The 26,236-nt window shown below is 37.0% G+C and overlaps 1 protein-coding gene across 1 annotated transcript in view; it reads left to right on the top strand.

Moving 5' to 3' along the window:
* Positions 1-2,418: 2,418 nt before the first annotated feature.
* Positions 2,419-26,236, top strand: part of SLC9C2 (solute carrier family 9 member C2 (putative)) — a 79,530-nt gene continuing 55,712 nt past the window's right edge. Inside the window, exons 1-7 of the mRNA XM_064370862.1 lie at positions 2,419-2,495; positions 5,180-5,386; positions 7,372-7,472; positions 9,182-9,310; positions 17,858-18,023; positions 22,261-22,377; positions 24,057-24,218. Coding sequence (XP_064226932.1) covers positions 5,260-5,386; positions 7,372-7,472; positions 9,182-9,310; positions 17,858-18,023; positions 22,261-22,377; positions 24,057-24,218 — 802 coding nt within the window. The 5' untranslated portion in view covers positions 2,419-2,495; positions 5,180-5,259. The remainder of the gene's footprint in view (positions 2,496-5,179; positions 5,387-7,371; positions 7,473-9,181; positions 9,311-17,857; positions 18,024-22,260; positions 22,378-24,056; positions 24,219-26,236) is intronic.

The following is a 26,236-nucleotide window of genomic DNA, read 5'->3' as shown; positions in this document are numbered from 1 at the left end:
GATGCTCAGTTTTGTGTTTGTTTGTTACTCTGAAATATTCACAAATTTTACAACTTGGAAGTAAGAAATTGACATAACAAAACCTAAAATATGTGGCATTGTCTTTGGGACTGGATAGGCAGAGGCCAGAAAGGCCTGGAAGAGGGTGTGGGTGAAAGCTACAGGCCTTCAAGTGAGGAAGGAGACCCAGGCATCTGAGATCAACTTCCCCTCTGACTATCACACTGCATTTCAATAGAAGAAAAGGCTGACCGACTGGCACCTCCTGTTTCACCTTCCTGTAGGTGGCAGGCTTGGTCTTGGGGAAACTCCGGAAGACACTGCTTTTACTTAAAACAAGATCAAACCTGAAACCATTTCACATATGAGTCCTAAAACTGTAAACCGGAACCCTTTCCTATGTGATTCCTGAAGCTGTAAACCTGAACCCTTTCATATGTGATTCCTGAAGCTGTAAACCTGAACCCTTTCATATGTGATTCCTAAAAGTGTAAACCGGAACCCTTTCATATGTGATTCCTGAAAGTGTAAACCGGAACCCTTTCATATGTGATTCCTGAAACTGTAAACCGGAACCCTTTCACATGTGATTCCTGAAGCTGTAAACCGGAACCCTTTCACATGTGATTCCTGAAACTGTAAACCGGAACCCTTTCACATGTGATTCCTGAAACTGTAAACCGGAACCCTTTCACATGTGATTCCTGAAGCTGTAAACCGGAACCCTTTCACATGTGATTCCTGAAGCTGTAAACCTGAACCCTTTCACATGTGATTCCTGAAGCTGTAAACCTGAACCCTTTCACATGTGATTCCTGAAGCTGTAAACCTGAACCCTTTCACATGTGATTCCTGAAGCTGTAAACCGGAACCCTTTCACATGTGATTCCTGAAGCTGTAAACCGGAACCCTTTCACATGTGATTCCTGAAGCTGTAAACCTGAACCCTTTCACATGTGATTCCTGAAGCTGTAAACCGGAACCCTTTCACATGTGATTCCTGAAGCTGTAAACCGGAACCCTTTCACATGTGATTCCTGAAGCTGTAAACCGGAACCCTTTCACATGTGATTCCTGAAGCTGTAAACCTGAACCCTTTCACATGTGATTCCTGAAGCTGTAAACCGGAACCCTTTCACATGTGATTCCTGAAGCTGTAAACCTGAACCCTTTCACATGTGATTCCTGAAGCTGTAAACCGGAACCCTTTCACATGTGATTCCTGAAAGTGTAAACCGGAACCCTTTCACATGTGATTCCTGAAGCTGTAAACCGGAACCCTTTCACATGTGATTCCTGAAGCTGTAAACCGGAACCCTTTCACATGTGATTCCTGAAGCTGTAAACCGGAACCCTTTCACATGTGATTCCTGAAGCTGTAAACCGGAACCCTTTCACATGTGATTCCTGAAGCTGTAAACCGGAACCCTTTCACATGTGATTCCTGAAGCTGTAAACCGGAACCCTTTCACATGTGATTCCTGAAGCTGTAAACCGGAACCCTTTCATATGTGATTTCTAAGACTGTAAACCCAAGATTCTTCCACATGTAATATCTAAAGTATTAGCCTATATAAAGGTGGAAGCTTCCTTTGTTAGATGAGCTGAGCTTTGGACAAATTATCGCTTAGGCTCCTTCCTTCTCCATCTGGTGTTCTAGAGATTTCCCGCGGCCGCTCCTGCTACAAAAGTACAGTATTAGCAGAAGCCCTAGGGCTCTCTAGGAGGCTATTGGTGAGTTTATAGTAAAGAGAGGAAAATGTTACCAGAAGCTGGAGAAAAGGGGCCCTTGTTAGGAGATGGTGGGCAAGTTTGGCCACATTTTGTCTATTTAATGAACTTCAGTGACCCTGCTAAGGACATTTCCAGACTGAGTGTTCAAATACCGCCTGGCTTCTACTAAAACAGAGAAACTGAGAAGCCACCTTTCAGCTTTCAAATAAAATTTAGAAGATATATAGAAGAGCCAGTGCTCACTGGCTTTCAAAATAAAATTGCTTTTCAATCCTATCCTTTCTAGAGGGCAAAAAGTTCTCCACCTAAGAAATGGTTTCCGGGAAAAGATGAAATCCATGGTAGAATTATAAAGTCATTTGTTAAGAACTCGGAAATATCTAAGGTGGTGCCTCATAGAACCTTTCAGATTTTAGGTGGGCTTTCTCCATACAGCTGGGAAGGTGGCCTCTAGCTGCTCTGGGCAGTCATCATCACAACTAAACCCAAGTGGTGAGAGAACAGCTGTCTCCCAATAATGGAATATACCAACCTAGGGAACCATCTAATTGGTGCTGTCTGAGTCTGTGACCACTCCTGAACCAATCATAATGTTAGGGGATGGGAAACTGACTAACCCTCCTATGTTATGTGTCTATCTCAGTTAAATAGTATTATCTCTTATCAGAAGATGGAGTTGGGAGAAAATACGCTGGGCAGCCTCTCAGCACTCAACTCCCCAAATTCACCAGCATCTCCTCCAGTTGGATTTATTAAAAATGGTAAATATAACTTTATTATTATTATAATTTTTTTAAAAGCTCTATGGGAAAGGTTGTAATGTAGAGAAATTTGGTCATCTCTATATTTTAGTTATGTGCTTTCTTTAGCTTTCAGAACTATGTGTAAGCTAGCTGACTTTATGGATTTCCTCCAAGTTTTCCTGAAGTATAAGGATTTTTCTAAAGGCCGTGGGAAATCTGAACTTCAAGGAGTCTTAGCTGCTTGGATTAGGTGAACCAAATGAGCCTGAGGGGATAGCAGTTAGGATAGCAACTAAATGGTACCTGGAAGGGCATTACTCAAATTGATCTGAGGCAGTGCTGAGATCAGTTTGACTAAGGAGAGAGTCAAACTTAATTCCGAGAGGAATCGAGGTGACAGCCAGTATTGAAGATGAGAGTGGGAGGGTAGTGAACTTGGTAATGAGGTGAGTTAAGTAAAGGCAGAAGAGGTAAGAGTAAGGAATGGGTCTCTTAGGAGAGGGTCTGTGAATGAGACAATTTTTCTAAACATGGTACTTGGCGTTATAGTAGGGATGGGCCCAGTGGCTTAAAAGAACCACACCAGTTTGTACAAAAAAGGAGTTTATAAAGAATATTTTAGGAGTTAGTATGTGGGCACCAATGTTGCTTGTCACAGTCATAGAGCTGTTGACTCGAATTCTGTTTAGTCTCAAGTAGGAATTGATACTCACTTGTCAGAGGTTTCTTGATACATCATGAAGGAATAATCTTACTGCTATGATGTTCACTTTGGTGCCCTCTGGAAGATGATGTGCAGCAACCTTGATGAATGTGGCACAGGAATGAGAGATAATTTGTCACCAAACAACCCTTCCTTGAAAGTACCCCACATATTGATGATTATTATTCATTTGTTTAATATTTATACTGTGTTTGTTTTTAGTGATTAGATTTGAGGGAAGAAGTATGTAAGTTAGGCATCATGGAATTTGGGATGCATTTGTCGTCCCATGAAGAATGGGTGACATTGTTTCTTCAAATTAAGGACCAGAAACCAATGATAAATAGGAGTTAGGAAAATGAGAGTGAGCAACACTGAAAAGGAAGGAAAGGTAGAAAAAGAAAATGAAACAGGACGACTAAAAGATAACTAGAGAGGAGACAAGACTGTGTTGAAGAGGGGCTTGAGCCAGATAATGTTGGCATAAGAAATATAGGTATATATTAAAAACATAGAAGGAAATTCTGTCTACATTAATATCTTTGACCATTTCAGCTATTATGTCAGCAAAAAAAAAAAAAAAAAAAAAGTCAGTTAAAACAGTTGTGGGTGCCTACCTAGCTTGAGCGTTAAGATATGAAAGCATCCCCAGAACCAGATCACTTGGCTTCTTCTGGATTGGGGGTTGGGATAATGTAGGCAGCCAATCAGAATGAAAGTCGGTTGGCAAGAAGCCAATGGGAAGTAGGCATGGAAATAGATTTTGGCATGATATCAGTTGGTAGTACTGTCCCTGGCAAACAGACGCAGAGCTGTGCATTGGTCTTTGGGATTTTGAGAGCCTTCATCTCAATTTCAACTTTGAACTAGCTTAATCTTGGAGGACTATATCTCTGATCTGGGTAATTTGGAGAAGAACTTAACTTGAGGGTCGTTAACATGTGAGGATAGCAGGGGTTGAAGATGCTAAGGACCTGAAGGGCTACTGGAGGGACAGGTGAAGGCATTTGAAGATGTAGCATTTTGAATCTCTTTCTGGCCCATCCTCTGCTTCATACCAGAATCATTGTGACCTGTAGACCAAACAAGTACAAAACAAGGGACCAAAGATAAGCCTTAAATATTATTGGAGATACTCTAAGATTTTTAGGTTAAAGCTAGCTGCAAGGAAAAATAAAACAGAACAAATCTTTCTCAAGACCACTGCATAGATTTGCGCAGGGTACATCCTAACAGAGCACCAGTTGAGGTGGGGGACTGGGGCTGAAATCCAGCCTGGTAGTCACATCTCAAGCCATGTGCCCTGTTGTCAGGCTTCATTGCATTGAGGAAGGGGGCTTTTCTCTAATTCACTCAAAGGCATCATATGATCAAAGTTCAATCTTGGTCTTTTCCTTTATTTTTAGGTTATTCACCCTTATCCTCACTCCAAAACCTTAACTGGTGCTACTCAACTTGCTTTTGTTTCCCATTTACCATCTTTTATTTGAAGGGTGCAGAGAGAAGAAAAAGAGATATTGGGGCTGGAGTGGTAAAATGGAATTCCAGAATGATTTATACCCACAGAGAAGGAGGGGCATAACATTTATCCTTGCATCTTCCCCCTGAAAGAGTTCAGCCCATCAAATATTTTTGGAGAGCCTATCTTGTGCCACATACCATGTGCACAGCCTTAAGGAAAGTTTGGGCACTGGCCTTTGAGAAACTCCCTGTCCAATGGGTAAAGCAAGCACATTACCATATTGGTACAATGGTAAGTGCACCAATCAATGCACCCCCTCTTCCATATGCATGTAACAGTACAAGGAGTAAATACTAATACTGCTGTTAGTGTTCCTATAAAATGTTCTTGGAGCAAGAGATAGGACAAGAGGTATTAATGTGTGCTCCGTGACAAGAAGAGACATGCTCAGATCCGAGTGTGGCACAATCTTAGGTAGAAAGAGTATGGATGAATTGGGTCTTGGTAGGTCTCATGTTCTTTTTGCATGCTATACAGGTTAGTGTGCAGAAGTGAAAGTGTCAATAATAACCGAAACGACTCCATCAAGTTTGGTCTGGGGAAAAGCAGCAGCAAAAATGAGTAATTACTTCCGGTCACAAAACAAAAGTACCAGACCTGATTTACTCTGCGGGCATCCAGCTGACTACCTTGTTGAAGACAAACATTTCATAATGCTTGTATGTTTCATTGTTGCTTTGGGAGGTAGGTGATTGTTTTTGAAATTCATGTTTTTGAAATTCATCTTTTGTCAATGCAGAAAGCCATCACAACTACATACCTCAAAAGAAAGGGCCCAATGAAAAGGTAAAGACATGAGTGAATACTGTCAATCTCGCTTCATTTAATTATAAGTAGTGTCTATTCTATATTCCTGTATTCAGTAACATTTGCTGAGCATGGTAGTGTGGTAGACATGTAAGAAGAATAACTTAACTTCAAGGAGTCCTCTCATGGGGGAGATTGGCAAACACATAATTACTGTGCAATGTGTTAAGTATAACTATAAAGGTGTGGCCAAGATTCTCTGATCATAAGAAGGAGGAAGAGCTGTACACTGCCTGCCTGGCCAGACCTAACCTAACCAAAATATCCGAGAGAGGGGAGGACAATGGGAGCAAACACACAAATAGAGCCCAGGCATACAATTCATGATTTACATAATTGATGCCATTAATTTTGTCCATTTTACTATGGCTTTTGATATGATCTTTCTTCAGGGGAGATAAATAACCCATCCCAACCCCAAGAAGAAAATTAGGAAAGCCTTCACAAATAAGGACCTCTTAATGATTAAGAATTCAACAGGTATAGTGAATGATATTCATGCGGATCAAGTAACATATTCAACACACAGATGCTTTAGTCTGCAATTCAATGCTAGAGATTAGGAAAAAGTTTCTAGACTCCTGTAAAATAAAATTTATTTGGGAAAAATAGCTGCTTTAAAATCCTTTCTGGAACTAGGAATACTATATAGAAACAAATGATGAAGCAAATATGCATAAAGAACTCCTTCAATTTAACCCATTGTATCAAGGATTGAAATTGCTTTCTTTGGAGATCTTTAATGCACTCACTAATGATCTCGTTCCCTTTTGATATCACAAGGTGCAGACAACCATGAACTAGCTCTTTATCCTTTATAGAGATGAATGCTCCAGTAATAAAGAGCATTGCAGAGATAGTGTAAAAAACATTTCTTAATCTGGTCTTACCTGTAAGAAGTGCAGATGCTCTTTGATTATCAGTTTGTGTCCTAATAAACCCATCATAAATTAAAAATATTGTAAGTTGAAATGCATTTAATACAACTAACCTACTGAACATTGTAACTAAGACTAGCCTACCTTAAAAGCTTTCATAACACATCAGCCTACAGTTAGACAAAATCATCTAACACAAAGTCTATTTTATAATAAAGTGTTGACTATCTCAGGTAATTTAGTAAATATTGTACTAAACATGAAAAACAGAATGGTTGTATGAGTACTCGAAGTATAGTTTCTTCAAAATGTGTATCACTTTTGCACCATCCTAAAGTCAGTCAAGACCTTCTGTATTAATAGTTAATGATGTGGCTTCACTTATAACTGGAAGTCAGGTAATTCAGAATCTGGGATGCCAATGAATCTTAATTGAATTATAGTTTATTTATTGTCTCTGGAGGGAATGAAATGAATAACTTTAGACAGAGTAGAGTTTCAAGGTAAGAAAATGCAGATAGAGAATAATGACTGGCTTTTGTTACTAGTATCATAAAAACAGCTTTCTCTGTAGAGCTCAGTTAAATGTCTTTCTGGCTTTTGGGCAAATTATAGAAATATGTTGCTATAGCTTAGGATGAGGAATCATTAATATAAGGTGTACTATGTAGATATAAAACTGGGCTTTCCATAATTTCTCACTGTCAGATCCATTGGTAAGAAACCTCATACATTATTCTGATGTGTCACGGGGTGGGCAAATGGGAAGTTGTTGAAACATTAATATTTTCCAAATTCACCTGTGAGAGATGCCTTATTATATGTTATATACTTAAGAGACAGCATTTATAACAGCTATCAGCTATTCATCCACAAGAATATGACACTTGGAAGTTTAAAATTAAATAACTAGAGAAAAGAAATGTTAATTAAATTGTTTTGAAACAAATTATGTTTAAATAACACATATATACATTTCTTTAGGGTTTTTGAAGACGTGTTTAAAGAATTCTGAAGTCATTGTTTTGACAATTCTTTCTCTATCAGGATTTGTGATAGGACGAATGGCGTACAATTCTGTTGAGGTATGTACTGTAAATAGAGAAAAAATTAGGAAAAAGGCCACAAATAAAGTCTACTCCCATCTTATCCCTGAATGCATGGAATATTTTCTCTTATGGGAACAGCTACTGAAAAAATTCTATCTCGTATTAAAAAATTGGGAAATAAAAAAACCACACGGTAAAGGACACATCAATTAGGGAAGCTTTAAAAAAGTAGTAAAAGAGAAAAATGTGGCTGGATGTGGTGGTTCACGCCTGTTATCACAGCACTTTGGGAGGCCGAGGCGGTTGGATCACTTGAGGCCAGGAGTTTGAGACCAGCCTGGCCAACATGGCAAAACCCTGTCTCTAATAAAAATACAAAAATTAGCCAGGAGGGGTGGCCCATGCCTATAATCCCGGTGGCCTGGGAGACTGAGGCACAAGAATCACTTGAACCCAAGAGGCAGAGGTTGCAGTGAGCCAACATCACTCCACTGCACTCCAGCCTGGGCAACAGCACAAGATTGTCAAAAAACAAAATCACACACACAAAAAAACAAAACAAACAAAGAAAAAGAAAGCAAGGAAAATATGTTTGCGTTTTTGGGTTTATCATCTGCTTCTGGAGCCTTGCTCTGGCTTCCTTCCCCTTCACAGACAGTGGCTTCTTCCCCGCTGTTGCCTTATAAAAGACCTGCTTATAAATGGCACCAGTTGTGTTCATCATGAGGCATGGGCACTGCCAGATTAAATGTAAAACATGCTTCACGTAATATATACTATAGATACAAAACAACATTCATTTATCAACCTAGTATTAACTTCTGATGTCAGCTGTATAGCAGTATGATCAATAACAATTTGCCTCCACTCATTCCTTTATTTTTTAAAAACGGAGATAATGCTTGTACCCATCTAGGATTGTAAATACCTCTTCCTAATCTTCTGAAATATCACCGCTACTACTAGCTGACATCTTTAGAGTGTTTACTAAGTGCCAGGCTCTCTTTTAAGTGCTTTGTATTTATTAATTTATTAGCTTAGTAACCTTTGAGTTAATTTATTCAGTCTCACAGCAACCTATTGAAAGCAGATACTCTATTTCTATTTTATAGATGAGCAAAGTGAGGTATAGGGAGGTGATGTAATGAAAGTTAAACTATGGGGCCAAAATAAACTTTTTAGGATGGAATATTTATAGCGCTTCAATCATTGTTGTATTTTCCATTAATCTGTGTACAACCTTCATGGTTTATGTCTTATGTATACAATCTACTGTTTTCTATGAATTATTTTTCTCTACTGACCCACTTAAAGATTTAAAAATCCTAAGCCCATGTCTGTGAATCAAGTACCTGTTCAGGATTCTTTCCCTCAACTAAAGCAAATGGAAATAAACATCTAACAGTCAAATTAAAAAATACTTACCTGTGAATCACCTAAAATATTTTCTGGTACGACCAATGTAGGGATACCACTTTTGAAAATACTGATTGCATACCGTAAACAGTGTTTGTGTAGCCACAAACCATACAATTCACTGAATAGAGGACTACATATATAACCCATATGGATGGCTACATCAAGAAATCTACCACAGGACCCTTAGGATCGCCCTTGTAAATACTCTCTCATTAGCTGTAAACTGAGAGATTCTAAAATGTGTATTGATTGGCATAGCATCAAACTAATTTCTAATACTTGGAATTGGTAGCAATCTAATTTCTTGTTTGCCTTTGTTACTTTAGGTGCACCAAATTGTCTACCCTCTTATAAGAACACCAAGTTTTTCACTTTTTTCTTACTTTTCACCTGTAATTATATTTATGGCTGCTTTGGATGTAGACTTTTATATACTCAAGAATGTGTTTTGGCAGGTAAGAACACCTTTAAAACAAAGTACGATCAATTTTTGCTTATGCATGATAGAGAAAATGGCTGCATATGTAGATGATTAATAATTCACAAAATCTCTCATTTTATTTGTTTTGCCTTCTTCATTCTACAGAACTACTAACTAAAAGAAATTGAAGGGAGATGAAAGAAATTAGTATTTGCTGAGTGACCATTATGACTAGGCATTCTCAGTGTAAATATCAGAGTAAATATCATCTCCATTTTGCATGTGAGCAAACTGAAGCTTAGAGGTCACAAACAAGGATAATAAATGGCAGAATCTGGATTCTAGTCCCACATCTGACATAATCTCAACTGTGTCTGTAGATTTGCCCATTTTTCCTGCAAAGATGGTTACTTGTGCCTTCTCCCTTTTTTTCTAAATCACGATTGTTGGACTGTTTTATTTCTTTTTTCAGAGAACATTTTATTTTGGTTTTATTCTGTTCTTTTTAATATCTTAAATTAATAGTTGATTGGTTTTTAGCTTCTTTTTGTTTTCTGCGTGCATTTAAAGTTTTAAATTTTCTTTTCAGTGGCATCCCACATGTTTTGGTTTTTAGTGTACTCATCATGATCCAGCTGTACAGTTTCTTATACTTCTTGACCCATTAATTATTTATAAATTGTTTTGAATTTTCCAAGGATGTTTTATTATTTCTCTTATCACACTGTGATCAGAGAATGTGTTTTGTATGTCAGTTCTTTGATTTGTGAAGATTTGCTTTGTAGCCTTGTACATGATTGGTTTTTCCAAATGTTGTGTTTGCTTTATAAAAATGCATATTCTCTAATTGTTGGATGCAGGGGTCTAAATTTGTTCAATAGATTGTTCTGTTAATTATGAGGTTCAATCTTCTATATTTTTCCCGATATTGTTTTTCAGCTAAATCTAACAAGTTTCCTCTATCACTGTGGATTTTTCATTTTCTCCTTGCAATTCTGTCAGTTTTTACTTTATACAAATAGAGGTTGTTATTAAGTGTCTATAAGTATTGCTATTTTCCCAGTTAATTTTTTTCTTATTATTTAGTTTCCCTTTTATCCCAAATAATGCTTTTTGCCTTAAATCAGTTTTATCTGGTATTACTATAGTTACATCAGCTTTATTTTGCTATTTGCCCGCTACAATTTTTCCATCCTTTTATTTTCAAGATTTTGGTGTCATGATGTTTAGATGTCTTTTTAATAGTATACAGTTGGATTTTATTATTTTATCCAGGTTGACAATTTCTGCTGCTTTTTAAAAACTAGTTTTAGTCCATTAGTATTTATTGAAATTAAAAATAGATTTAGAAGAGAAAATATTTTAACAGATTTAAGACACCAAGGAAGACATATGGATGAAATAAAGGCACTTGGAAAGACACTCAACATCATAAGTCATTAGAGAAACACACATTAAAAGCACAATGAGATACTACTATCTACCTATTGGAATAGCAACAACAAACCTGTTAATGCCAAGTGCTAGTGAAGATACGAAGACAATGAAACTTGCATACATTGTTGGTGAGAATGTAAAATGGTAAAACCACTTTGGAAAACAGTTTGGGAGCTTCTTATAAAGTTAAACATACACTTGCCACATGACTCACCAATCTCACTCCTGTGCTTTATTTCAAGAGAAATGAAAACTTATGTTTACGAAACCTCTATATGAATCTTTGTAGCAGCTTTATTTATAATATCAAATGTCTGGAAACAACTCAAACACTCTTCAACTGATGAATGGATAAACAAATTGTGGAACATCTTATAATGAAATATTACTCAGCAATAAAAAGGGAATGGAGTATTGATAGGCACAACAAGAAAGAATTTAAAATGCATTATGCTAAGAGAAATAAGCCAGCCTCCAAGGGGTACATACAAATTATACAATTACATTCATAGACCTTCTAAAAATGGCAAAATTATAGGTCTGGAGAACATCATTGGTTGCTAGGGGTTGCAGCTGGGGAAAAGAGTTGACTACAAGATGTAGCCTGAGGAAATTTCGGGAGTGATGTATGTGTCTTGTTTCTTAGTTGTGGTGTGATTACATAACTGCATGCATTGATCAAAACTCAAATAACTGTACACCAAAAGAGTAGATTTTACTGTTTTTAAAAGAAATATATTTGGACCTTTTCTCACATGTTATTTTGTCCTTTTATTTACTAAGCTTTTTCTCATTCTTCCTTTTCTCAATTAATTGAGTTAATTCAGTTTTCTTTAATCCCTTTGTTCCCTCTGCCAATTTAACAGTTTTATGTTCTATTTTTTGTGGCAGGCATTTCTGGCTGCTTATCCAATATGCCGTCTCCCTCTCTTTCTGACTAATAGAAACTCAGAATTTTTTGGTTGGTATGGCAATAGGCCTAGTGTGAAATATCATATTTCCAAGCATTCCTGGTAACTTTGGTAGCTTAAGAAAACAGTTTGGCCAATGAAAAATGTACAAAAGTTTGCTGAATAGGCTTCTAGAAAGCCCTGTTGGGGGTCAAATCAGCTGGCATGTGCTTTTTGCCCTTTGCTTTACCTTGCTTTCTGCCTGGAGCCCTCCAGTGGGCTGAAATGAGTATCCATCTTGAGACTGTGAAGTGGTGACCATGAGAACAGACACTAAAGATGGTCGAACACAAAGAGGAAAAACAGCCTAGGTCCTTAAGAACATTGGGAGCCACTATACTAGCACAAGCCTGCTTATTCTGGACTTAGGATTACTTGAGAAAAACAAAATCTCCATTTATTGACATTATAAGTGCTTTTTTCTGTTAAATGCAGTCAAAATTGCTACATTCCTAAATACAATTTTCTTAGTGGTTTCATACATTTTAAAAATCTTAAATTGTAATAATTATATTTGATTTAACAAGTCTAAAGCTAAATAGCTCTACCATCTTCCAAATAATGCAGGAACTTCAGAATGCTTTAATCATCCTTTCTCATCTTATATTTTATTACATTATTGATAGTACTAACATCCCTGAAATTGGTCATTATCATTATTATTACTATTGTAATGTTTTAGGTACCAGTGCTTCTCTCCACTTATCTATAAGCTTACCAATTTCAATTTCTTTGCTCACTGCTCCTTTTTGCATACAACTCCATCTTTTGGGATTCAGCTTCCTTTTTCCTGAATTTTTGCTCTAGCGACTTTTTAAAAATTGTATTTTTAAATTGACTAATAATTGTACATAGTTATGAAATATATAGTGATCTTTCCATCTCTATAATATATAATGATCAGATCAGGGTAATTAGCATATTCATCAATTCAAACATTTATCATTTCTTCATGTTGGGAACATTCAATGTCTTCCTTCTAGCTACGTGAAACTATATAATATATTGCTGTTAAATATAGTCATCCTGCAGTGTTATAGAACACTGGAGGTTATTCCTATTTAGCTGCAATTTTGTATTCTTTTCCTTAAAGATCTGTGAGTAGTCATCTTTTTTCATTTCATCTTTTTTTCTTAGTGGTTTCATCTTTTTTCATTTACTCTTTGTTTCTCTGAAAATACATCTGTTTTGTCTCAATTTGGATAATACCTGAGCTTCATTGTTGCTTTTGAGACAACTGCTATTAATATAATTGTCATTATTTGTAAGTACCTGTCTTTCTTTTAAGATTGTCTCTTTCTCTTGGTGTTCTGTAGAGTAGTCACCTCTTATTCACCATTTTGCTTTCTCTGGTGTCAGTTATCGAAGGTTTCAGATACCTGTGGTCAACTACGGTTTGAAAATATTAACTGTAGATCTCTAAGAACTTGCTTTATGAATCTGAGTGCTCCTGTGTTGGGTGCATTTAGGATAGTTAGGTCTTCTTGTTGAATTGAACCCTTTACCATTATGTAATGCCCTTCTTTGTCTTTTTTGATCTTTGTTGGCTTAAAGTCTGTTTTGTCTGAAATTAGGGTAGCAACCCCTGCATTTTTCTGATTCCCATTTGCTTGGTAGATTTTCCTCCATTCCTTTATTTTGAGCCTGTGGGTGTCATTCCATGTGAGATAGGTTTCTTGAAGACAGCATACCACTGGGTCTTGCTTTTTATCTAACTTGCCACTCCTTGCCTTTTAAATAGGGCATTTAGCCCATTTAAATTCAAGGTTATAATAATAATTATTATTATTACTTTTTGAGACAGAGTCTCACTCTACTGCCGAGGCTGGAGTGCAATGGCATGATCTTGGCTCACCGCAACTTCTGTCTCCTGGGTTCAAGCGATCCTCCTGCCTCAGCCTCCTGAGTAGCAGGGATAATAGGGGCACACCACCATGCCCGGCTAATTTTTTGTATTTTTATTAGAGACAGGGTTTCACCATACTGGCTAGACTGGTCTCAAACTCCTGACCTCGTGATCCACTTGCCTCAGTCTCCCAAAGTGCTGGGATTACAGGCATGGGCCACCATGCCTGGCCAAGGTTATTATTGGTATGTGTTGATTGGATCCTGTCATTGTGTTGTTATCTATTTATTATGCTGACTTGTTTATGAGGTTGCTTTATAGTGTCACTGATCTGTGTACTTACCTTTGTTTTTGTATTTGCTGGTGTTAGTCTTTCCTTTCCATATTTAGTGCTCCATTCAAGATCTCTTGTAAGGTGGATCTGATGGTAATGAACTCCCTCAGCATTTGGTTATCTGAAAAGGATCTTATTTTTCCTTTGCTTAGAAAGTTTAGTTTGGCTGGATAGGAAATTCTTGTTTGAGGATTTTTTTCTTTAAGAATGTTATAGGCTCCTGATCTCTACTGTCTTGTAGGGTTTCTGCTGAGAGGTCCACTGTTAGTCTGATGGGGTTTCCCTTTGTAAATGAGGCATCCAAATAGGAAGAGAGGAAGTTAAACTATCCTCTTTGCAGACAACGTTATTCTATATCTAGAAAACCCCATAATCTCAGCCCCAAATCTCCTTCAGGTGATAAATAACTTCAGCAAAATCACAGGATACGAAATCAATATACAAAATCACTAGCATTACTATACACCAAAAACAGCCAAACTGAGAGCCAAATTAAGAATGCAATCTCATTCACAATTGACATGAAAAGACTAAAATATCTAGAATACAGCTTACCAGGGAGGTGAAAGACCTCCACAATGAGAAGTACAAAACACTGCTAAAAGTAATCAGAGAAGACACAAACAAATGGAAAAACATTCCATGCTCATAAATAGAAAGAATCAGTATCATTAAAATGGCCAAACTACCCAAAGCAATTTACAGATTTAATGCTATTTCTATCAAACTACTGCTGACATTCTTCACAGAACTAGAAAAAAGTATTTTAAAATTCACACGGAACCAAAAAAGAGCCCAAATAGCCAAGGCAATCCTAAGAAAAAAGAACAAAGCTGGAGGCATCACATTACCCAACTTCAAATTGTATTATAGGGCTACAGTAACCAAAACAGCATGGTACAAAAATAGACACATAGACCAATGAAACAGAATCCAGCATCCAGAAATAAGGCTGCACACCTAAAAAAACATCTAATCTTCAACAAAGCTGACAAAACCAAACAATGAGTAAAGGACTCCCTAGTCAATGAATCCTGCTTGGATAGCTGGCTAGCCATATGCAGAAGATTGAAATTGGACCCCTTTCTTACATCATATACAAAAGTCAATTCAAGATGGATTAAAGACTTAAACATAAAACTAAAAAAACCATGGAAGATAAGCTAGGAAATATCATTCTGGACACAGGAACAAGCAAAGATTTCATAATGAAAGATGCCAAAAGCAATCGCAACAAAAGCAAAAATTAACAAATGAGATTTAAACTTAAGAGCTTCTGCACAGCAAAAGAAACTGTCAACAGAGTAACAACCTATAGAATGGGATAAAATATTTACAAACTATGCATGTGACAAAGGTCTAATATCCAGCATCTACAAGGAATTTAAACAAATTTACAAGAAAAAAACAACTCCATTAAAAAGTGGGCAAAGGATATGAACAGACACTTTTCAAAAGAAGAGATACATGCAGCCAAGGAGCATATGAAAAAAAGCTCAACATCACTAATAATAGAGATATGCAAATCAAAACCACAATGAGATGCTATCTCATACCAGTCAGAGTGGCTATTAATAACAAGTAAAAAAATAACAGATGCTGTCAAAGTTCTAGAGAAAAGTTAATACTTATACACTCTTGGTGGGAGTGTAAATTAGTTCAACCATTGTAGAAAGCAGTGTGGCTAAAAATAGAACTACCATTCAACCTAACAATCCCATTACTGGGTATATACCCAAAGGAGTATAAATCATTCTGCCATAAAGACACATGCACGTGAATGTTCATTGCAGCACTAGTCACAATAGCAATGATATGGAATCAACTTAAATACCCGTCAATGCCAGATTGGATAAATAAAATGTGGTACATATTTGTCACGGAATACTATGCAGCCGTAAAAAAGAATGAGATAATGTCTTTTGTGGGAACATGGATGGAGCTGAAGGCTATTATCCTTACCAAACTAATGCAGGAACGTTTTCTCACTTATAAGTGAGAGCTAAGTAGTGAGAACTCATGGACACAAAAAAGGGAACAACAGATACTGGGACTTACTTGAGGGTTCAGGATGGAAGGAAGGAGAAGATCAGAAAAAAATAACTATTGTGTACTAAGCTTAGTACCTGGGTGATGAAATAACCTGTACAGCCAACCCCCATGACACAAGTTTACCTATATAACAAACCTACACATGTACCTCTGAACCTAAAATAAACACTTTTTAAAAAAAGAAAATATTAAATGAAAAATTCCAAAAAAATTCATGCATTTTAAATTGTGTGCCTTTCTGAGTAGTGTGATAAAATCTTGTGTCATTTTACTCTGTCCTGCCCAGGACATGACTCATCCTTTTGACCTGCATGTCCACTCTGTATACCTCCTGTTCATTAGTCACTTAGTAGCCAACTCGGTTATCAGATAGACCATAGGGTATCACAGTGCTCGTTCAAATAACTCTTATTTTACTTTATAATAGCCCTAAAGTGTAAGAGTAGCGATGCTGTCATACTGTTATTCTTGTTCTATTTTATTATTAGTTATTATTGTTAATCTTTTACTGTGCCTAATTTATAAATTAAACTTTATCATAGATATATACGTATTTTAAAAAACTATAATACATATAGGGTTGGTACTATCTGTGGTTTTAGGCTTCTACTGGGGTCTTGGAGCCTATCCCATGCAGATAAAGGAGGAAGACTTTAGTTTCACTGTGATGTTTCTGGGTGTTAGTATCTTTTTATTTATATATACCAAGACTTCTTAGGCTTACTAAATCTGATTGCTTAAGTGCAGCAGTTTGAGGTTGCAATGAACCATGATATTATCACTGTACTCCAACCTGGGTGACAGAGCAATCCTCCCACCTCAGTTTCCTGAGTAGCTGTTACTACAGGTGTGCACCACCGTGCCCAGCTAATTTTTAAGATTTTTTTTTTGTACAGGTGGAATGTCACTATGTTTCCCAGGCTGGTCTCAAACTACTGAACTCAAGAGATCCTCCTGCCTTGCCTCCCAAAGTGCTAGGATTATGGGCATGAGCCACTGTGCCTGGCCTCCTCCCTTAGTTGTTTTATAAGGCTTGTTTAACCTTAACACCAAAACTATACAGGAATATCAAGAGAAAGAAAAATCATAAGCCAATCTCGCCCACAAACACAGAACAATTCTACACAAAATTTTGGCACAAATATATCCAGTAACATAAAAATAATAAAAACATGATCAAGTCATGTTTATTTCAGAACAAGGTTAATTTAACATTTAAAAAATTGCTTAATGTAATTCATGCTCTTAAGAGATTTAGGAAGAAAAACCATATGACATCACATTAGATAAAGAAATAAAAGGGCCTAATGGGTAAATTGTGGAAACCTCACAGAAAGTAAAACAAAGACAGATGGAAAATATGAAAAGGATTGAATAACACAACTATTTTTTTTCCTGAAGATAATTTTGAAAAATAAATATTTTCTTAGGCATAAACAATGTGTGCATAGAAATTACAAAACTCTGTTAATCACTTAATCTCAAGCATTCTATGGCCTCCCTTTCTCTATTGCAGAACTACTTGTTTTACAACTAATAAAAGGTAAAGGGCGGGATCTTCTGTGAATATTTTAGAGTCTTGGGATATAAATTTGTGTCATGTACTAGACACAATATGTCAGTAACAATTTATTTTCCAAACTAATCAGGATACATTCTATATAGAAGCAGGAGAAATTTGCATTCTGTTTTAAGAGCCTTTCAATATTGAAAACTATCAAACTAGAGTAACAACAAGAAAGAGAGTTGAGTCAGTCTTTTTAATAACCAGGTAGAATCTTGTTTATTTGAAAGGGACAGTTTCTTTGTGGCAGGTGGTTAAACTAGAATACCTTTTAAAATTATCTTCCAGGGTAATTGTATAACATTTATAACCAAGATCTGATTCTTAGGATGAAAGTAAATGCCATCATGTCACCATTAGATGTTAAGTCTAATACTGTGTTATGAATTGGTTCGCAGGTCTTGTTAACTGGATTAATCAGCTTTTCTGCAGCGTGCATCATAATTGGATATGTGGCTATAAAATTCAATAAAGAGTCGTGGGATCTGCAATCTTGCCTATTCTTTAGCATCACCCTTGGCATTACCGATCCTCTTCATTCTGTGAATTCGCTGAAAACTATTGGTATGTCACATTTATTTCTCTCTCTCATCCTGAAAATATAAGGGTGCATCCTTTTCTTTTGATTATATTGTTCTGGCATGAATTGTGCACTCAGAAGAATAAGAATCTGTGCTTTTGCTTTTAACCTTGAGGGGTAGAGCAATGATTAAAGGAGACAGTGCAAATAAGACAACCACTGAGGAGATGAGATACGTAGTGTCAATTATAATCTCCAAGGAAGATTTTCAGTTTTTTTTCAAAGAAAATGTAACCTTTCTAGAAGGTGATAAAAATTGGCATTCTTGTTCTGTTCCAGTGAATTCTTAGCCACAAGGTAGATATTCTAAGTTGGTGAGTTTGTTTACCAATCAGGGGAAACATTAAGATCCTAATGAGACTTTTCCAAGGCCTTGCTACCTCTTGTTAGAACTGCCTCCATTTGGAGTAGCTAAGGTTTGGCAAGTGGTGGAGGGGGTTATAATGTAACTTCAAGAAAAGGAGTGAGGATATAGTCTGGCACTCAAATATATTACTCAATAAAAGCTTATTCCCAAGAAGGTTTGGAGTCCTGCACTATTTCCCATATTATTTGGTAAGGTGGAAGATGATTTCACTCTGAAATATCCCCCTATTGTCAGGTTTTTTTCTTTATTTCTTCTAGAAAAAAACACAAAGCAGGATACATACACAGAATGTGCAGGTTTGTTACATAGGTATATGTGTGCCATGGTGGTTTGCTGCACCTGCTGACTTGTACTCTAAGCTCCCTCCCCTCACTCCCACCCACTAACAGGCCCCGGTGTCCACTTATGAGTGAGAACATGTGGTGTTTGGTTTTCTGTTCCTGTGTTAGTTTTCTGAGGATGATAGCTTCAAGCTTCAGCCATATCCCTGCAAAGGACATGATCTCATTTCTTTTTATGGCTGCCTAGTATTCCATGGTGTATATGTACCACATTTTTTTTTTTAATCTAGTCTATCATGGATGGGCATTTGGGTTGGTTCCATGTCTTTGCTATTGTAAATAGTGCTGCAGTAAACATACATGTTCATGTGTCTTTATAGTAGAATGATTTATATTTCTTTGGGAATATACCCAGTAATGGGATGGCTGGGTCAAATGGTCAGGTTTTATTAACACAACAGTATCAGCATGAATGGCTAGATGCTTTGGTTTCTGTTTTGACACAGAAATATTTTCCTAACCAATTTTAAAGTATCAGTTGTATTTAGTGAAAATATATTACCTTATGATTGGAGTGAGAAACCTCCAACCTTTCCAGCATGAGATATTCTTATTTTCATATCCGTGGGAAAACACAGGGTTTTAGGCACTTTTGGTGGTTCTGTTCTAAATTGTTACACGGTTGATGTATTTCTCAAAGATTCTGATCTTGTTCTCTTTTTTCTCTTTGCGCCCCTAAGTACAATTTTATTTCTCTCTTTCCTTACCTATCTTTTCCTTTCAACCATTTGTATTTACCTCTTGTTTTATTACCTCATTCTCTTCCCACACTCTCTTGACTGTAAATGGTTATAATAAACTATAAATGTTATTTATTGCAGTTCCAACGTTCATTTTTTTTTTTTTTTTTTTTAAAGGAGTACAGTAGAAAGGCTTCTTCTTTTTTTTGAGACGGAGATTTGCTATATCCCCCAGGGTGGAGTGCAATGGCACAATCTTGGCTTACAGCAACCTCTGCCCCCTGGGTTCTAGCAATTCTCCTGCCTCAGCCTCCTGAGTAGCTGGGATTATAGGCGTGTACCATTATGCCTGGCTAATTTTTGTATTTTTAGTACAGATGAAGTTTCTCCATGTTGGCCAGGCTGGTCTTGAACTCCTGACCTCAAGTGATCCGCCCACCTTGGCCTCCCGAAGTGCTGGGATTTCAGGGATGAGCCACGTCACCCAGTTGACAGTCTTCTATTTCTTTAAGACAAAACTAGTGAAGGTATTTTGTTGACTCTTAATTCACATTTTTTTTTTTAACGTCAACAACACTCAGGAGGTTAGATGGATTCTGGATCCAGTAGCATTGTCTCCTGATAAGACAAATTTGACTTATTTTTACAGGGAAAGTCACTCTCACTTGTTTTGGGTGTTGGCAGGGCCGTCATGTTGTCCCTTTGTGTGAGTTAGAAAAATGATTCTTTCTTCAAAACAGTTTTCTTCTATTTAATAGTCATAAGATATTAATTTTTTTAAGGAAAAGCTATTTTTGGCCATATGCCTAAAATTATCATAATATACAGGACTACAATTTCTACAATGTTAATGGCGTTTCTTTTGATGAGGTGCCTGCCTGCATTGTAAACCTGGACAACCTAAATGTAAGGTAGATTGACCCAGTCAAAAATGTAGTGGACATTTATATGTAAGTTAAAAGGAAATTGTCTATTCATTACCTGTTTTACAAGAGTGTAAGGGCTTAAATAACTTTTATTTTAAAGCTAATCTGGAAGAGGATCTTGTAAAGAAATAAAATACAGAGTTTTAGTATGATCTCAATTGAGTAAAAAGAAGCATTTACTCAGAAAATGACTTCAATTTTAAAATGGTTACATGTGGGTCATCACAGAATTATAAAAAATTTTAAAAATTCTTTCCTTTTCCAAATTTTACAACGAATCAATATAAATTAGGTCCACATTAAGCCAAAAAAAGAAGGTGGAGAGTAATTCTTACTGTGTCTTACTATTAAAACTAACTATAAATCAAATCCAAAAGGTTTTGGATTTGATTTATAAATGGCTTTATACACCAAGCCTTATACTTTACTTGTTCTGATTAGATCACAAATGTGAGAGAAGAATTAAAGGATTTCTTAATCAGATAAATCAAATGTGCCAATAGTCTCTCAACCTGTTTAACCAGTATTTTTGTGCCCTCTGTCATGAGTATGGTAGTAAGGTAGTAACAAGTAGTAAAATGAGATGATTGTGACTGTTAAAAACAGCGGATTAGACACTGCAGAGGAAAGGATGAGAAAACTTGAAGATGTAGCGATAGAAACTATCTAGAATGAAACACAGAGAGAAAAAGGCTAGAAAACATGAACTGAGCATCAGTGAGCTGCGGACAACTTCAAATGACCTAATAATATATACGTCCCCAAAAGAATAGAGAGGGAGGAACAAAAAATTTGAAGAAATACTGGAGGAAAAATTTCTGAATTTGATAATAATGAATGCTACAAATTCAACAAGCTCAATAAACTGTAGGCCCAAGAAATATAAAGAAGACTATACCAAAGCACATAAAAAGCAAATTCCTTAGAACCAATGATAAAGAGAAAATTTTCAAAGCAGCCAGAAACAAAAGACACTTTGTATTTAGAGGAACAAAAATAATGACAACAGACTTGGAATTCTATACTCAGTGAAAATATCTTTTAAAAGAGTAAAATGAAGACTTTCTTAAACATACAAAAGCTGAAAGAATTTATCATCAGCAGGCCTGTACTACAAAATTGTTAAAAGTCTAGGCAGAAAGAAAATGATGTTAGATGGAAATTTGGATGTGGAATTTTATCTGCTCAAGCCTCTGGAAATCACAGCCAATTTATTTTTGGTCTCTATGTATTTGTCTATCACGGACATTTCATATAAATCAAATCAGACCATATGTGGCTTTTGTGTCTGGCTTCTTTCACTTAGTATAATGTTTTCAAGGTTCAGGTTGTAGTGTGTATCAGTAAGTACTTCATTCCTTTTTGTGGAGCAACAATACTCCATTGTAGGAATATATACATGTATTTATCCATTTGTCAGCTGACAGACATTGAGTTGTTTCTACCTTGTGGCTCTTACAAATAATACTATTATAAATATGTACAAACCTTTAAGTGGTCATACATTTTCAATTATCTTGGGTATATATCTAGAAGTAGAATTGCTGGGGTCGTATTTTGTCCTTATTTCTAAAATGAGATTATTTTGGAATCTGATTCAGGTTTATTCAAACTAAACGTGGTATCTTGAGAAGTGTTTGTCTCATTCTGCAACTCAAGTATGGCTGAGACGATGAGCAATACAAGCAGTGCCGTCGCCATGTTTCTTTGCCATTGCAAATACAGGAGGCACAATAGAGAGGTTTAAAAATGGTGATTGTGATCGTCTTACGGACTCATCCCAGTCATAGTTGCCTTGTTCTTTTCCTTTTTTCTTTTTCTGTTCTTTCTCTTCTGTTTTCACTTCCTGTGCAAGAACATTATTTTCATATAGCATATTAAGTTATATTTTGTATTTATTTTTTCAGGCATTTCTAAAATATATACTGATCTCATTAGAGGAGAATCAGTGATCATTTGTAGCATCGCATCAATTTTTTTTGGAATTTTTCGGAGCAACATAATCCACCTTTCTATTTTTAGAGGTAGGAGCATTTTTTTGGTCTGTGTATTTTCTAAAACCATTCTAATTAAAATTAAGATACATTCAAGATGTTTTAACTGTGCTGCCTTCTCTATACTTTATTCTTGCGCTGATTGCAATGATATATTGAGGAACAAGAAAAAAATCATAGTTGGCCATTTGCATCCATGAATGCAACCAACTGCAGATCAAAAATATTCAGAAAAACTCAATAAAAATAACAATACAACAATAAAAATGCAAATTAAAAGATATATATAGTATAACAACTATTTACATAGTATTTACATTGTATGAAGTATTACAAGTAACCTAGAGATGAATTAAAGTACACAGGAGTATGTGCTGTAGGTTACATGCAAATATTAGTTGTGGGGGAATGGGGGGGACAGCGGGGGGGGGAGTTGGGGAGGGATAGCATGGGGAGAAATGCCAGATATGGGTGAGGGGGAGGGAGGCAGCAAATCACACTGCCATGAATGCACCTATGCAACAACTTTGCATGTTTTTCACATGTACCCCAAAACCTAAAATGCAATTAAAAAAAAAAAATATTATGCTATTTTATATCAGGGTTTTGAGGATCTGCAGATTTTGGTATCCAAAGGGGTTCCTGGAACCAGTGCCCCATGGATACCCGAGGGAGGACTGCATGTGTGTTCCTGGACATTAAGGGGGAAAGAACATTTAAAAAGTGCTTTAGTTTTTCTCGATATGCATAAATGTATGTGTCCACACATAGACAGTTGTGTCAGCTGACTCAGACTTACTTCTTGCCTGGATCAATCTGGATCTCAATGAGTGAGTGCTAAGAATTGGATTGGTTCTGGATTTGGGTCTGAGAGTAAAAGCAGAACGCTCTATGCAGGACTGGAGAGTCCAGTCCTAGAAGTGACAAGAGCCAGACTCCTGCAGCTGAAGACCACTGGGATATGAAGCATGTTGCCTTGCTAGGTTTCCAAATGTGGTACTAGTAGAGACGAAAAGGGAAAAAAAATCACAGTATAAAGGGGGAAAATGTGTTTTCCTGATATACTTTTGAGATAGTCACAAAATGAGGAAGATACTAAAAGGAGAAAGAAATATTGATGAATAAAGTGGGGTTTGCAGTGCTTCTCAATGAGGGAGATACCAGGCATTGGGGTGGGACAATTTCTGTCGTTGAGGACTATCCTGATAGCTACCCATTAACTGCCACTAGTGCCCACAGTTATGGTGACTAATGAACATTTTTCATCTTCATTTTCCAATGTCTCCTGGGCTGGGTGCAAGGTCATAAACTAACTGCAGGTTAGCAGCGACCCTGGGCCTGACTAGCTTGGTCTTGACATAGTTTATCTAAAAATTTTTAATTTAGATTTTTTGTTTGTTTGTTTAGATATTCACTCTAAACCAGTTTGTCACAAGTTTTTCACATTTATTCTCCTTGCCTTTCTCCTGAGGACGTTTGAATCTTCTTTTCCTAGATAAACAAATCTTAAGCTGTAGACCATAAGGGAAGGATATTCTAAGAGAGCCTCTTTCACCAGACTTTCACGGGACACTTCTATTTGCTGAAAGATTAGGTCCCCACTCAAAAATCGCACCAGCAAACCAAAGTACAAAGACCTAAATGCCATCAATGAAAGAAACGAAAGTTATGGCTCGACTTTTTATTTCTTATTTCTTATTTATTTATAGTGTCACATGCAGCCATTGGAATCATCTTGGACATTTTTGGAAGCATAATATTTGGATATTGGTGTGCAAGAATCATTCAGTTTATATTGGCTGACCTTTTTATCAATATGCTGACTGATATCGTTCTCTGCTTTTCAATGGTGTACATGACTTTCTATATTGGTAAGGCAGAAATAAATACAAAAAGTACTGTCCTCAAAGTAAGCTTTATACACCTTTATTTTTTTCCTGATCTTGAATTCAGTTCTTCTTTCCAACATCTCCTTCTTTTTGTGGCCCCACTGTGTGTCTTGTCATCTTACTGTAACCTCTAGCCCTTCCCTGGTCTTTCTTAATAGCCTCTTTATTTCAACTCCACGTCCCATTTCCTTGCACTGTTCTCTGTGGTTATTCCCCTATTCTTTTTGAACTCTTCCTTTGACCTTGTATATAATCACTGGCATTCCCTGGGCAGAGGAATCAACACTGAGCTCATTCTGCTCTAACCCTGAGCAAACCATCTGCAAAATGAGAAGGCTGGGAGAGATGCTCCTGAGGCCCTTCTAGATCAACAGGCTCTAATACAATGGTTGCCAAATTGAGGAGACTATAGAAATGGCAGCCTTTACTTGGGCTAGGAGTCAGGAAAGGAGAGGTATATTTATTGTTGAAAGAGAAGCAGGAGAGTGAAATAATCACAGGAGTAAGAGTGCCCAGCACTGGCTGACCTTCAGCCAGTTTAGTCCAGTGAAACGGAGATTTAAGTATTTACTGGCCTGACTGAGGTGCCCAGTCCCTAAGAGACATAGTAACTGTGGCTAAACTGTCAGATTCCACTTTTGCTCTCATCTCACACAGTGAAGCAACTTCTGTTCTTGAAAGACCTCAGGTATCAAGAGGTTAATTGTTTCTCTTTCACCTACAGTTACCTAAAAGCGCTGCTGCTTTTACAGATTCCTGAGGGTTGCTCACTGCCCTGAATCAATAAAATTATAGAAAGCATTCACTGAAGGTTCCTTTCCTTCAAGTGTCTTCATCTTTGTTTCTTCTCCTGTGCTGCTTTTTATAGATGCCTTAAATGTTTGAAGGAAAAAAATTTAATTTAGTCTGCCTACAACACTGTGAGTTCCTTGAGGTGAAGACTGTCTCTTAGTCATCTTCCTATTTGTTCTCTTTTCTATGTTTGGAGCTTGCCATATGCCTGATAGTAATTTAACACATGTTGGTTGAGTAAACTACTCCTAGTCCTTGAAGAGTTTGGAGTTGGGCAGACTTGAGTTCAAATCTCAGCTCTGCAATTTATTAGCTTGGTGATCCTGGAAAATTACTTAACCACTCTACGGTTCACTTTCCTTATCTTTAGAAGTGGTATGATAGGGGGAGGCTGAGCTGAGTGGATCACTTGAGGCCAGGAGTTTGAGACCAGCCTGGCCAATATAGTGAAATCCTGTCTCTACTAAAAGTAAAAAAATTTAGCCAGGTGTGGTGGCTCACGCCTGTAATCCCAGCTACTTGGGAGGCTGAGGCACAAGAATCCCTTCTACCTGGGAGACAGAGTTTGCAGTGGGCCAAGATCACGCCATTGCACTCCAGCCTGGGCAACGGAGCAAGACTTTGTCTCCAAAAAAAAAAAGTATAAATTAGTTCAACCATTATGCAAGACAGTGTGGTGATTCCTCAAGGATCTAGAAATAGAAATTCCGTTGGACCCAGCAATCCCATTACTGGGTATATATCCAAAGGATTATAAATTGTTCTGTTATAAAGACACATGCACACGTATGTTCGTTGTGGCACTGTTTATGATAGCAAAGACCTGGAACCAACCCAAATGCCCATCAATGATAGACTGGACAAGGAAAATGTGGCACATCTACACCATGGAATACTATGCAGCCATAAAAAACGATAAGTTCGTGTCCTTTGTAGAGACATGGATTAATCTAGAAACCATCATTCTCAGCAAACTGACACAAGAACAGAAACCAAACACTGCATGTTCTCACTCATAGGTGGGAGATGAATAATGAGAACACTTGGGCACAGGGAGGGGAACATCACTCACAGGGCTGGGTCGGGGGAGATGAAGGGGAGCGGAGGGGAGGGACAGTTGGTTGCATTTGTTCAGGAAGACTTACTGCAGAGTATGAATGAACTATAGAAGGTAGGGATTTAACACTAACCACTCAGGCTTAGATACA

Source organism: Aotus nancymaae, unplaced genomic scaffold (assembly GCF_030222135.1).
Source record: "Aotus nancymaae isolate 86718 unplaced genomic scaffold, 86718_ANA_hifiasm-v0.15.2.pri h1tg000108l, whole genome shotgun sequence".
Classification (NCBI taxonomy): Eukaryota; Metazoa; Chordata; class Mammalia; order Primates; family Aotidae; genus Aotus; species Aotus nancymaae.
Note: the sequence above shows the minus strand (reverse complement) of the source record. Positions and strands in the feature narration are given on the sequence as shown.